Source organism: Lytechinus variegatus, chromosome 1 (assembly GCF_018143015.1).
Source record: "Lytechinus variegatus isolate NC3 chromosome 1, Lvar_3.0, whole genome shotgun sequence".
Lineage (NCBI taxonomy): Eukaryota > Metazoa > Echinodermata > Echinoidea > Temnopleuroida > Toxopneustidae > Lytechinus > Lytechinus variegatus.
In genome coordinates this window covers 41,025,197-41,038,929 of record NC_054740.1, presented here as the reverse complement: position 1 = coordinate 41,038,929, position 13,733 = coordinate 41,025,197, and the positions used below count along the sequence as shown (strand labels likewise).

The following is a 13,733-nucleotide window of genomic DNA, read 5'->3' as shown; positions in this document are numbered from 1 at the left end:
GTGCAGCGCTAGCTGATACTTTTTGACAATCTGACCTGAACTTTTTGAGAACTTTCTGAAATACATGAATGTAATAGGTACCTGAAAAATCAAATTTTGCGAGCGCGCAGCGCAAGCAGAAAATGATAATGTCGAGACCATAACACAGACATTTTTACAGAGCACTTTTTTTAAATTCAATTTGTAAATCAAACAAAATAATGAAAGTTCAATTTCCCAGCTGAAATATGTTTTGTATACTGACTTCAAAGTTTGATATTTCAAGCTCCATATTGAGCAAGATATGCAAATACCCTAAAAGACAATAAGAGCGTGAAGCGCGAGCGAAAATTTTATATCCCAACAAATAGATTTTTCAAAAAAAAAATTTCAAAGTCTTCCCCTCATGTTATTTTATTCAATCATGTTCCTCCTCTTACGTTTGCCTTTCTTCTTTTCTCTCTTTTCCCTTCCTTTTCTTTTTTTCCTTTTTTTTTGCTCCGCCAATAGGGGGGGCCCTGGCCCCTCGGGCCCCCCTGGATCCGCCTATGACGTTCATACTCTTCATAATTAAAGGGGAAGTTCACCCTGACAAAATGTTTATTGTAAAAATAGCAGAAAAAATAATAAAAAATATTGACGAAGGTTTGAGAAAAATTCATCAAATAATTAAAAAGTTATTTGAATTTCAATTATTTGATTTGTGACGTCATATGCGAGCAGCATTCCTACATGGTAAAAAATCAATGGTAAAATGGTAAAAAAAAAAAAAATTGTAAAAAAAAAAAAAAATCAATGGTAAAATGGTAAAAAATCAATGAAATGTCATTTTCTCAGGAAATTCAAATTTGTTTTCACTGTACCTTTTGTATATCAATAGACAAATCATTTCACACCCGATCATGAATAGAAAACATAATAAAGTCATCAGGAACCATAAAAAAATTTGAAATTAATGCATTTGATATTACATAACACATGGGGCAGCTGCTCGTTGATGACGTCACAAATCCAAAACTTTGAACTCTAATATCTTTCTTCTTCTTTAACGGATTTTCCTCAAACCTTTACAAATAATTTTTACTATTTTTTCTGCTATTTTTACAACAAAGTTTTTATCAGGGTGAACTTCCCCTTTAAGACTTTTGGGGAGGCTAGACTGCATTTTTGTATTTCATTTTAATTATTATTATCCACAATGCAGTTCGGGTTTTTTGGCAATGAACCATAGAGATATATACTAATAACGCAAACTAGTAATCCGGGCTAGTAACATGTCTCTATGGCTATGCAATGAACTGACCGAAATTATTGTTAGTCCTATTTCAGGCCCGGATTTCAGGCCATTTAACTTTTTGCTTGAGCTGGGCAAGCAGCCGATTAACATATCTACTGTTAATTGTGACTTATGTCAGTGAATCAAACAAAATCTATTGTGGGATTGATTTTTGATGAGCTATGATTTAACACGTGAGTGAATGGGGTCAATACTCGATCATGTGAGCCCTTTCATGTATCTATCCCGGGGTATCTATATGATCTAATCCTTTTTATCTCCACGGTATCATCGAAATGCGAACGTAGATGGCGTAAAGTCTCTTCCCAGGAAAAAACAAAGACAACAATTAGATCAGGGATTTCCCCTAGTCGTGAGTCATCATCACACGGCCACGGGTGAGCTTCTAGAACATTCGCATTGCAACATACGTATGCAATTCAATTAGAAACGTTGACTCGACGTTATGCATGACGTGTACTTTTTAAAGACGGATAAGTCCAGTGTCAATTGTCATCGTAATTAAGACGTAGAGAAAAAAAAATTAACGTTGGACAGATCTACTCGCCGCAAACAATTTTAATGTGTGATAAGGTAAGACTAAAACAGCTACAGTTGTACATCCTGCTGATATTTTAAGCGATAATTATTTCAACTTCGTCGAACTAGGCCTAGGCTAGAGAAGATTAAGTACCTGTAATATAGATAGTAGATGAGTCACTTAGTGATTAGTCAGAGTCATCACACATTAGTCATAATAACACTAAAAAGCCGTTGGCGTTGAAAGTGAAACCTACTCATTGATCGAACAAAGTTACATCAATCATGTACAATGTATGAGTCATGACATAACCTGGCTTGTTTACTGCTAGTCTTGAGCCTGAGGACTCCACGATAATGTTTTTTTAAGTAAACATGGAGTCCTCAAGACTAGTTAAGTAGTTTACTGCACTGAGCTGAGTGACTCCCTGACTAGAAGTTCAGTCTCTGACTCTGTTAGTACGGTTATTTGTTGTTCCGATGCTGTGTTACTCTTGTTGGCTCCAAATTATGGGGATGATAGTTATGATAGTAAAATGTCAGTTAATTAAATCCCCCAAAACGACAGTTATTCCTGTCTACTTACGTTACTCGTGTACTAGTGTCAGCTGTCCCCGTCTAGCTGCATGGTGTGTGGTGAAATTAACAATGATTAAGTTTGGCAATGTTTGGCTTAGACAGCTGGCAGCGGTCTATTTCGAGGAGTTGTTTGACAATTTATTTATTTTTATTTCTCCTCGTACACAAGATGGCTCACTATTGTGTAGCCAGGGGGTTAACAATTCAAATATATATATAAATATAAATTATATATATTATATGTATTATACATATTAAAAAAAACGCCAAATATCATCATGATTTTTGTTAGATTATTGGATTGTTTTTGTTTGCTTGAAGTTAGAACTTTTTTTCTCTCTCTTGTCTATCCTTTCTTCATCCTATCTTTCCTGCTCTTTTTTCCTGATCCTTTCTCTGCTCATTTTTCTTTCCTCCCTTCTTTCTCTTACCTGCCTTCTTTATTAAATTTCCTTTCTTTAATTTCCTTAATTCTTTCTTTCCTTGAACTTTTCTGTGCTTCCTCTCCCTTTTCTTTTTGTTCTTTGTCTCCTTCCATTTTTTTGTCTCACCTGCGAAGCAAAGTGAGACTATAGGCGCCGCTTTTCCGACGGCGACGGCGGCGGCGGCGGCGGCGGCGTCAACATCAAATCTTAACCTGAGGTTAAGTTTTTGAAATGACGCCATAACTTAGAAAGTATATGGACCTAGTTAATAAAACTTGGCCATAAGGTTAATCAAGTATTACTGAACATCCTTTTAGAGTTTCATGTCACATGACCAAGGTCAAAGGTCATTTAGGGTCAATGAACTTAGACCATGTTGGAGGAATCAACATCGAAATCTTAACCTGAGGTTAAGTTTTTGAAATGTCATCATAACTTAGAAAATATATGGACCTAGTTCATGAAACTTGGACATAAGCTTAATCAAGTATCACTAAACATCCTGCATGAGTTTCACGTCACATGACCAAGGTCAAAGGTCATTTAGGGTCAATGAACTTTGGCCGAATTGGGGATATCTGTTCCCATCATAACTTTGAAAGTTTATGGATCTGATTCATGAAACTTGGACATAATAGTAATCATGCATCACTGAAAATTTTGTGCAAGTTTCAGGTCTCATGATTAAGGTCAAAGGTCATTTAGGGTCAATGAACTTTGGCCGAATCGGGGGTTTCTGTTGAATTACCATCATAACTTTGAAAGTTTATTTGTCTAGTTCATTAAACTTGGACATTAGAGTAATCAAGTATCACTGAACATCCTGTGCGCGTTTCAGGTCACATGACCAAGGTCAAAGGTCAATGAACTTTGGCCGAATAGGGTGTATCTGTTGAATTACCATCATAACTTTGAAAGTTTATGGATCTGATTCATGAAACTTGTACATAAGAGTAATCAAGTATCACTGAACATCCTGTTCGAGTTTCAGGTCACATGATCAAGGTCAAAGGTCATGTAAGGTCAATGAACTTTGGCCATGTTGGGTTTTTTTGTTGAATAACCATCATATCTCTGTAAGTTTATTGGTCTAGTTCATAAAAAGTGGACATAAGAGTAACCATGTATCACTGAACATCTTGTGCGAGTTAGAGTAGTGTTCAAAGTCAGCACTGCTGCTATATTGAACCGCGTGATGCAGGTGAGACGGCCAGAGGCATTCCACTTGTTTTTTTTTCATTCTCTCCTCCCTTCATTCTTTCTTTCCTCCTCCTTTTTTCTGACTTTCTATTTTCCCTCCTTGTCTTTCACACATTTATTCATCTTGCCTTCCTTTCTTTTTTCTCTCTTGTTCTTTCTTTCATCCTGCTTTTGTTCTAATTTTCTTTTGTTATTTTTATTCTTTGCCCCTTCATATTCCCCTTCTTTTCTTTCTTTGGTCTTTTCTTTCAGACTTTATTCTTACATTCACCCTCCCTTCCAATTCTTTTTTTATATTTTTTCACAAGTCTAACACTGTGTAGCCTTCTTTGTTGATCTTTTTATTGATTGTCCCATATTTCATTTTGTGAAATCTGGTCACCCTGGTAGTACTTTTTGGTTACAAAAGTGATATTTAAAAAAAAATTAGATCTAAGTGTGTTTTGCTCGGGAGACATAGGGGGCGCTCACACTATATATACACATATATATGTATATATATATATATATATATATATGTTGCCTGAAAAATAAACCTGTATACAAATTTGTCAGCCTCCCAAATTTAGCATGTTTTATTTCCTGCTTCCTATGCTGTCTAAATTTGGTTACTTAGTGTTGATTTGAGTAAAGAGAAAAATTAAATAAACGTAATGCTGAAAATTTCATCAAAATCGGATGTAAAATCAAAAAGTTATGGCATTTTGAGTTTCCGCTTATTTTTTACATAACAGTGAGATGCACAACTCAGTGACATGCAAATCGGTCAGTCGATGTCTGTCACTATTTCTTTTATTATTTATTGTTTGAATTATACAATATTTCATTTTCACAATGCTAATTCCACATGTTCAGGGAAGAATCAATCGTTTCCCTTGACAATGAGGAGAAAAGTAGCATATTTCATAAAATAAAATGCAAAAGAAATAGTGAGTGGATGACATCACCTGTCTCATTTGCATACCGACCAGGATGTGCATATATAACTGTTTTGTAAAATTAAGCGAAACTTTAAAATGTCATAACTTTCTTATTTTTCATCCGATTTGGATTACATTTTCAGAGTTATGCTTGTTGGATTTTTCTCTTTTTATTCAAATCAGCTTTTTGTTGGGGTGGACTTGTCCTTTAAGTACTGAATGTTGTCCCATTGCCATTCGTTACCATTAAATGCAGTGTTCCATTGCTTACAACAGACGACATTATGCATAGAGTAAGCCTATACTTAAAAGTTTACAATTATACTTTAATTCTATTGATTTCTAAAAAAATATATATATTCACGTTTTATGATGCCACCTATATTAACTCTTTTACCTTGGATATCCCATTCAGTATCCCAGATTTTTTTCCCGTTCACGGCAGATTTCTCATTTTGAATTTCGATCTAATGTGAGATTGTAATTTGTGAATAAGCCATGACTTATTCTACAGCAGGCCTATAGATTAACCATTTGTATTTTACTCTACTCTACATTTTTTTTTCAGAAACTGGCATGGATAATTATGCTAGAAAAAGGTTGACATACATTCTTGCTACATTAACTTCTCTGTCCATTGTGGCCTTTAGTCACGGGAGGCCGATATCTCAGGTATGTTAAATTTTCATATGAACCATATTATACATCTGCTTGTAAAGATAGCTTTTCTTGTAAGGACATACATCATTTGAAAATACATTGAATGAAAGACCCTGGGTTGGTGAAAGACTTTGAGATGGTAATTAACATTAGTAATTATACAGAAATGATATATCATTCCAAAAAGTGTATCTAAACTTGATATGAACAAAGTAAATCTTCTACATATACCGGTACATACTTTTTGCAAAGTATTGAAATGCTTCTTATCTTTCCTTTTAATAACTTTAATGATGCTATAAGGACCAATCAAATCAGTAGTCATGATGAAAATTGTGTTTTTTGTCAATGTTGTATCAACGTGTAGTAATATTACTTGCTAAATACAATCAGAAATTAATGTTTGAAATACTATGATTGTTTGATTTTGAAGGTTGGGGAGACAAGAGGTTTACATCCTCCTGGGGACACCCAAGGGACCGACAGTGGTGAAGATTGTCTCCACAATCAATATTACAGTGATGAATTACAAATGTGCCAAAACTGCACGTATTGTTATCCGGGAACGCAACATTCCCCCACTGTTGAAGTAAGTATTGACAGTTATTAAGGTATATTGTGGTTTATTTTTGTATGTGTACTATATATTAGAGATGGTGAGGAACTTCTGATATAAAAGTGAGATATTATGGTAGTAGTATTATTCATTACCCGGTTGGCCACTTACATTGACGAGTGGATACCATGCGCGACCAAAAAAAAACACGTAAAAAGGATGTCTTTTTCACAATAGGGCACGTTACGTACATAACGTGATATGGGTATCAAGAAACACCACAATAATCTAAAAAGGGTGTCTATTTCGCTAGGAAAGCTACGTGTTTAGGGTCAAATTTTCGGGGATGATGGAACAAAATTAAAATGTTTGATAAAGGATTTCCTTTTTGCCCCAACACTACATGTTTAGAGTCCGATTTGCTCGAGTTGTGGAAGGTGGGGCCGTACGAAACCAAATGGTGTGGAAAGGTAAAACTGACTACCGACAGACCTGTACGTGACAATCATATCGCTGTACTTGTTTAGGGGTTCATTTCAGGGAATACTTGCCAAGAGTATTGTTTTGTTTTCAATACTTGTTAAGGGTAGGGTTTGAGACGCCAATACTTGTTAAGGGGTGCATTTTCAGAATATGGAAAATACATGTTTAGGGTGATCTTCGAGACCCCATGGTCGCGCATGGTATCCACTCGTCAATGGAAGTGCCCCCCCCCCCCCCGGTATCATTAGTAGTGGTGGTGGTAGTAATAGTAGTATTAGTAGAAGTAGTAGTAGAAGTAGTAGTAGTAGTAGAAGTAGTAGTAGTAGTAGTAGTAGTAGTAGTAGTAGTAGTAGTAGTAGTAGTAAGAGGAGGAGGAGAGTATGTTATTCGAAAAATGATTGTATCTCTGACCAATCTTATGTGTATTGTTTAAAGGGGAATTCTACCTCAATAAAATTTGATGGATAAAGAGAGAAAAATTAAACAAGCATTATTCTGGAAACATCAAAAATTGTATTTTATGACATTTCAATTTTTTCTATTAAGCATTTACATCTGCACAATGCTTAAAGATGTTGTTCAGATGTATAAATCACAATATATAAATGAAATATTACTATGCGAATGAGATAGATGATGATATCACACTTTCACTTTGTATTTTTGTATTTTATTATGTATGAAATTAAGCTGATTTCATTTTTTCCTTGTCATAAAAAACAAAGTTTGAATCTCCCTGAATATTGTCTGTAGAATTGTCATTGTTGACCTGGGGCCCGTTTCATAAAGAGTTACAACTGTTGTAACTTTGCCATTGTGGCAACTACTATGGCAACAGGGCTCAGCAGCCAATCAACATCAAGGTTACCATGGTAGTTCCCATAATGGCAAAGTTACAACAGTTGCAACTCTTTATGAAACAGGCCCCTGTTAATTACGGTTCAATCAAGATAGTCCTTTTTGCCATATCAGCAAAAAAAAATTTGATTCTACATATTTAAATGTATGTAATGAAATACCCCAAAATTGTGCCACCATTAGCTCTCTTTCTTAATCCATTAAGGTCTTGTCAGAGTTATGAATGCGATTTCTGACATTTTTTTCCATAGAAGTGTGGATTTAGCTCTGGCCATGAAACGACGTGTAGTCCCTGTGAGACAGGTTATTACCAACCCGGAGAAGGCTACTCAGATTTAAAATGTTACAGGTGTGTCACTTGCTATAATGCAGAAGTATTGAAGCAGTGCACACCAACCCAGAATGCTGAATGTGGTGACTGTTTCCCAGGGTGAGTTTACGTATGGCAGTGAGTCCAAACTTCGCGGACAGTCATTATCTGAGAAAAAATAGTCAATACCCTTAAAATCTGACATCATCAGCGTGAAGAGCAACCTAAAATTACCCTTTGACATGTAAGATGAGTTCAGTATTCATGAAAATATTGACAAAAGATTGGCAAATTTGTCATCGTTAGCACCTCTTTCAAAGAAATCTGATATTCTCAACAAGCATCACGATATTGTTTTTTAGCAGATATCATCAAAATGTGAGTTCAATGTGGTACTAATTTATTCTATAGCATTTTGTCGTCAATCTGATATAAATATCTCACCTTTTGAGCTCAAGTGTTTGTTTAAATCTCCACAAAAACTTTGGTCCGTGAAGTTAGGTCACACTTTTTCAGAATGGTTTTCCAGCACAGCGCGCATTCGTCGATCAAATAGAATTTTGAGATTGCGATACCAGCGAAACCCCTTGACCTACTTCACATTTTCGTCAGTGATTTTATCATTAATATTTTACGATTTTGCCGTCAATGTGGTAACTATATCTTGAATTGGTTTTGTATGAATTGTGAATATTTTGTGAACAAATTTAAGCCGGATGAATATTTTTGAAAAGTCCGCGAAGTTTGGATACCCCATCATACAGGCTCTAGGGCTCGTAATCTGAAGTACTACAGTTGAACTTAATTAGGCCATGGTCTACCTCTGTACTGAGATTATTGGTAGTTGAAATTTAAAAAAATTGTGTATTTTATGTTTCTTTTGTTTCCCATGTTGCCATGCTTAGAAAACTGTTGATAACATATGCTCAGACAGTTATGAATGTATTGAGCATCAAATTTGCTTAAAAATTTAACCTATTCTGTTTGCGATCAGTGTCACAGTTACCTATCCATAGTTAAATCTCAACTTAAGACCTAAACCCCTCAAAAAAAGTTTTGCAACTCAGTTTTGGGGGATGATATCTTTTTGGTTAATGAAGTATAAAAGATGAAACTGATATCATTGGGAAGCTGAATTATTCTTCTTTACAATGACATGCCATTTGCTGTGATTATGTAATCGTGGAATATGCAATCACCCTGAACATTGAGAAAAATCAGAAGTGAAATGTTGCAAAATGCATTGATTTCTAACAAGAGTCTCCATTTCTATAGAATTTCCACCATGCACGTGACAGTGAATGCACTCGGTCCATCTTCGAAACAATTGGAAATTCGCTATTGGAAACGACGCATTTTGCAACATATCATTTCTAACATTGCTGCGTATTATCATGTCTGTGTATTTCATGATAACACTAGCATTACAAATGACACATGATTGTAAAGAAGAATAATCATGCTTTTTAAAGATATCACTTTTACACATGATGATGGCACATTAAGAAGTTTATTAGCACTCAAACTTGCAGTTTGAGTTGCAGAACTCAAAGATGACATGGCAACGAATTTTGCAACATTTCATTTCTTACATTGCTGCATATTTATTATGTCTGTGTATTTCATGATAACATTAGCATTACAAATGACACCTGATCGTAAAGAAGAATAATCATACTTTCCAATGATACCACTTTTACATATGATGATGGCACACTGAGAAATTTATTAGCACTCAAACTTAAGTTGCAGGACTTTTGAGGGGTTTATTTTTGTCTTGCCTTAGCAAAGTTCAACAGAGACCTAGTGATCACTTCTCCTGTTTGTCTGTTAGTCTGTTTATACAAACAGGTTCAAGTTATTGTGCCCTAATTTCTTTATTTCTGCACATTATGTTAATACTTGGTACATGTACATATGATCCTTGAATAATACCACATTAGAGCTTATGAGAATGATGGGAGTGATAAGTCATCTAGTGGTAAAAAGAGAAAATTATATGGGGTTATGTCCATCCTTGTAATTTTTGTTCATTGCTCTAGTTTCTCTATTTTTGCATTAATTTTGATCCGTGGCTAATACCACATGTGTGTTGTCAAGGGTGTTCTTGAAGATGATAAGGTCAAATCATCTATGGGTCAAAAGATCATATTGCATATTTTATTGATAGAATTAAGGCGAGACTCATGGTTCGTGAACCACCTTGTATGAATATTATCTTGAATTTGAATACTTTCCTCCTTTTATTTTATGAACTTGTTCTTGGATTTAAAAGTGGAATTTGAATATGAAAAGCTTTTCTCCTCTTATTTTATGAATATGTTCTTGGATTTGAAAGTTGAATTTGAATATGAATAACTTTTCTCCTTTTATTTTATGAACATTTTCTTGGACTTGAAAGTTGAATTTGAATAACTTTTCACCTTTGATTCATGAACCTTTTCTCGCATTTACTCCGTATCCTCCAGGATGTATAAAATGGCGGAGAATACATGCATCGAGTGCATTTATGAACCATCTCACCGAGACTGCATCAAATCCATCCCTGTCCTTGTAAATGATCCAGCTTCAGGAACTCAGCCCTCTCCAAACCAGACTTCACCAACCCACCTAGCACCTACACCACATGAACCCACAATATCAAGGGATCTGACCCTTGAAAATGCAACAGGTGTGCCTCCTAATGTGACTGAAGTAAATGATGGTAGGTCTATTCAACAACTTTGTGCCTTTTGCTTTTTCTTTAGCCGTGTTATGTCATATTTAACACATTTTTAATTACATCATCCCTAAAAAGTCACAGTTTTAAGCACATGAAATATTTGAAGCTTTTGCCTTTAGCTTTTTACTTAGCAGTGCTATGTCATATTTAATAGCACATTTTTAAGTATGTCATCCCTATTAAAAAGTCACAATTTCAAGCACATGAAAAACTTGAAGTGAAGTTTAGAAAAATAATGTTGTATTTACTATGTATTTACAACATTGTTTTATAAATTTGGGGCTTAAAAACACAATTTTCACTGGTTTTGTACATGTAATCATGAGTTTAAGCAATTGGAGTTCGACATGCACTTGCAAAATGTTGTGGAATGTTGGGACCTCCTACCCACTACCCAGCCAATTCATGTTTTCAAAAGTTTCTGAGGTCAAAAATTTATTATACACCCATGAAATTCAGTGAAATTTGTTTGCTTGCCAAACATTGGAAAATTTACCATATCTTCAGAAATGTAAATACTACCATGACTGATTTGGTATCAAATGAAAGAGTGTATTCAGCTATTTCACATAATTGGGATGTCGATAGAATTAGATTATATTTCAGGTGGAATTTTCTTCGAAGAAAAAAAAGTAATATATGAGTGCTAATCGTATTCTGTGGTTTGTTATTATATTTCCTAAATTATGCAAATGAAATGAAGTATAATTAGAATTCTATTAATAATAACGAAATACAAGTCAAAGAGGGATAGCATATTCCAGGTGCTAAGGCAGTGCTTCACACAAAAGAATTTCAAAGTAATTTAAAATTCAAATGAGCTAATTCCCTACAAGGCTATAAAAGAGCGAGGATAGGGAAGGCATTCATCTTTTCGAAGTAAATGAGAGCAAGGTAAACAAAGAACATTGATTAAATGGTAATACACTTGATTCAACCAACCAACATGAACATTCATGAGTTTGAAGAAACAAAGTCATTCGGATCCTTTACTTTTCTAACAATAAACATTCAGATCAGTTTCATTCAAACAATTATCATTCGGATCAGTTTTATTCAAAACATAATAAACATTCACATCAGTTATATTCACAACAATCATTCAAATCTGCAGAAGTACATTCAGTCATTCATTCAGATCAAATATATTCAATCATTCAGATCAGATAAAACAATCATTCAGATTATCATACAAACAAGAACAAGATATTTGTCAACTTCTGTGATTGGATATATATGGGACGGGTATAGCACAAAATCTGCTGGATGGGACCCTCTTCGACTTGTATTTCGTTATTATTAATAGAATTCTAATTATACTTCATTTCATTTGCATAATTTACGAATTCTATTACATAACATCTCATACAAGTCTTCAGAGGGATAGCATGTTCAAAGTAAGACACAGAAGTTGACGTTTAGAAACAATTGAGAAACAGATAAAAGGGACATAGCCGAAAAAAATCAGGTTGAAATATCTGTTTAATGAAAATGCAAACCAGCCATATGGCTTTAAACTGTAAACGTGGTCATCAAGGTATGACACATCATTGGTATAAACAAAAAACTGAAAACGTGGAAGAACCAACAAACACCCATTGGGTAAAAGGTTCCTATAACCATTAACAGTTGTCTTGTTTTCTTTTTTGACATTTCGTACAAAGCAATCATTGAAAAAACAATATACTCTCCAGTTGGGAGAAGAAACTGTATGATATACATAACGAATATCAATATTTTTCTTTCATTTCTTTTTCCAAAAAGTTATGTTTGATATATTACATAATGGTGATAAATAAACTAGATTTCAGTCCGATTAAAAAACATTTCTTGTCAGGACATTACACAGAATCAAATGTCATCAACCCTCGAATTTACACCGTACATTCGATCCAAACAAAATGACAGTCATCATTGAGTGAATTAACGAGAATCGAGGACAGCTGATTGGAAGGAAGTTTCAACAGGTTTATGATAAAAAAGTCTGAACATGCGAGCATTCGACCACTTAGCAGTCGAAATAATGTCTTTAAGTGTTGCACCATGAGCGAATGCTGACGAAACAGCTGCACTACGATAACTATGGGCTTTGAATATAGCTGTGTCAATCCCAGACAAACGTAAAATATCTTTCATCCAACGAGCTAATGACGAAGAAGTTACACGTTTATGGGGAACATTCGTAGAAATGAAAAGTCTGCACTCACCATTTTCAATCCTTAAAGGGGTAGTACGTTTCACATACTCTAGCAGGGACGATATAACACAAACTTTCTTATCATGTGGATATGAATTAAATTCAACAGTCTGGTTAATCAAACTGTTTTTGGTAGAAGTTGTCTTTTGTAACTCTGTCAAGTAGAATACCGCATGATTATTTGATATAGAAGAGGAAATATCTAAACTATAACAACGTCTGAACCCGCTGGGCGGAAACAATTAGGGCCATCAAGGCCAGAAGTTTTTTACTTAACAGTGTTAGGGTTAATTGTTCATTATCGGGTAAAGACTTAATGTAGTTCAAAACAATTGACACATCCCACATACTACTGTACCTAGGCTTAGGGGGATTTTCATTGAATATCCCTTTCATTAAACGTACGACTAAAGGGTGTTGACCCACTGCAATGCATCTCAATGGGTGGAATGGCAGAAGATAAAGCAGATCTGTAAGAATTAATTGTGGAATAAGCTTTGCCTGAAGAATGTTCATGGGCAAGGAAGTTAATTACATCAACTATAGATGGTGAACAGGGATCAATTTGTTGTTTACAACACCAATCACACCATTGATTCCATGCAGATTGATATTGTTTAGACGTTCCTTGTCTCCAAGATCGGGCGAGTAAGTTGGCAGCTGATTTTGAAATGCCTGCTGCATTCCATCGTCTGCCGAGAGTATCCAAGCGGCTAGGTGCAGACTTACTGGATAGTTGTTGGGGCGACGTAGACAGTTTATTGGGAGAAGAAGGGGTGGGGCAACCAGCATGTGGAGAAGAGAAGGGAACCAGGGTTGCGCTCTCCACATTGGGACTATGACGAGGACCAGTCTTGTTTGGTCTGCTTTAAGTTTGAGAAGGATTCTAGGGATAAGGCAAAAGGGTGGAAAAATGTAAGGAGAAAAGAATTCCCACGAAATGGAAAAAGCATCAATAATATATGCAAATGGGTCGTACTTCCAAGAAGCATATTTTGGAAGTTGTTTATTTTCAGATGATGCAAACA

The 13,733-nt window shown here is 35.1% G+C and overlaps 1 protein-coding gene across 2 annotated transcripts in view; it reads left to right on the top strand.

Annotated features, from left to right (window-relative positions):
• The first annotated feature begins 1,596 nt into the window (after window positions 1–1,596).
• The window catches only part of LOC121414170 (tumor necrosis factor receptor superfamily member EDAR-like), a 38,194-nt gene continuing 26,057 nt past the window's right edge, over window positions 1,597–13,733 (top strand). The window contains exons 1-5 of one of the 2 annotated variants that reach the window (XM_041607254.1): window positions 1,597–1,849; window positions 5,488–5,591; window positions 6,013–6,168; window positions 7,728–7,906; window positions 10,255–10,490. In XM_041607254.1, coding sequence (XP_041463188.1) covers window positions 5,496–5,591; window positions 6,013–6,168; window positions 7,728–7,906; window positions 10,255–10,490 — 667 coding nt within the window. In that variant the 5' untranslated portion in view covers window positions 1,597–1,849; window positions 5,488–5,495. The remainder of the gene's footprint in view (window positions 1,850–5,487; window positions 5,592–6,012; window positions 6,169–7,727; window positions 7,907–10,254; window positions 10,491–13,733) is intronic. The other variant, XM_041607248.1, reaches the window with a different exon arrangement.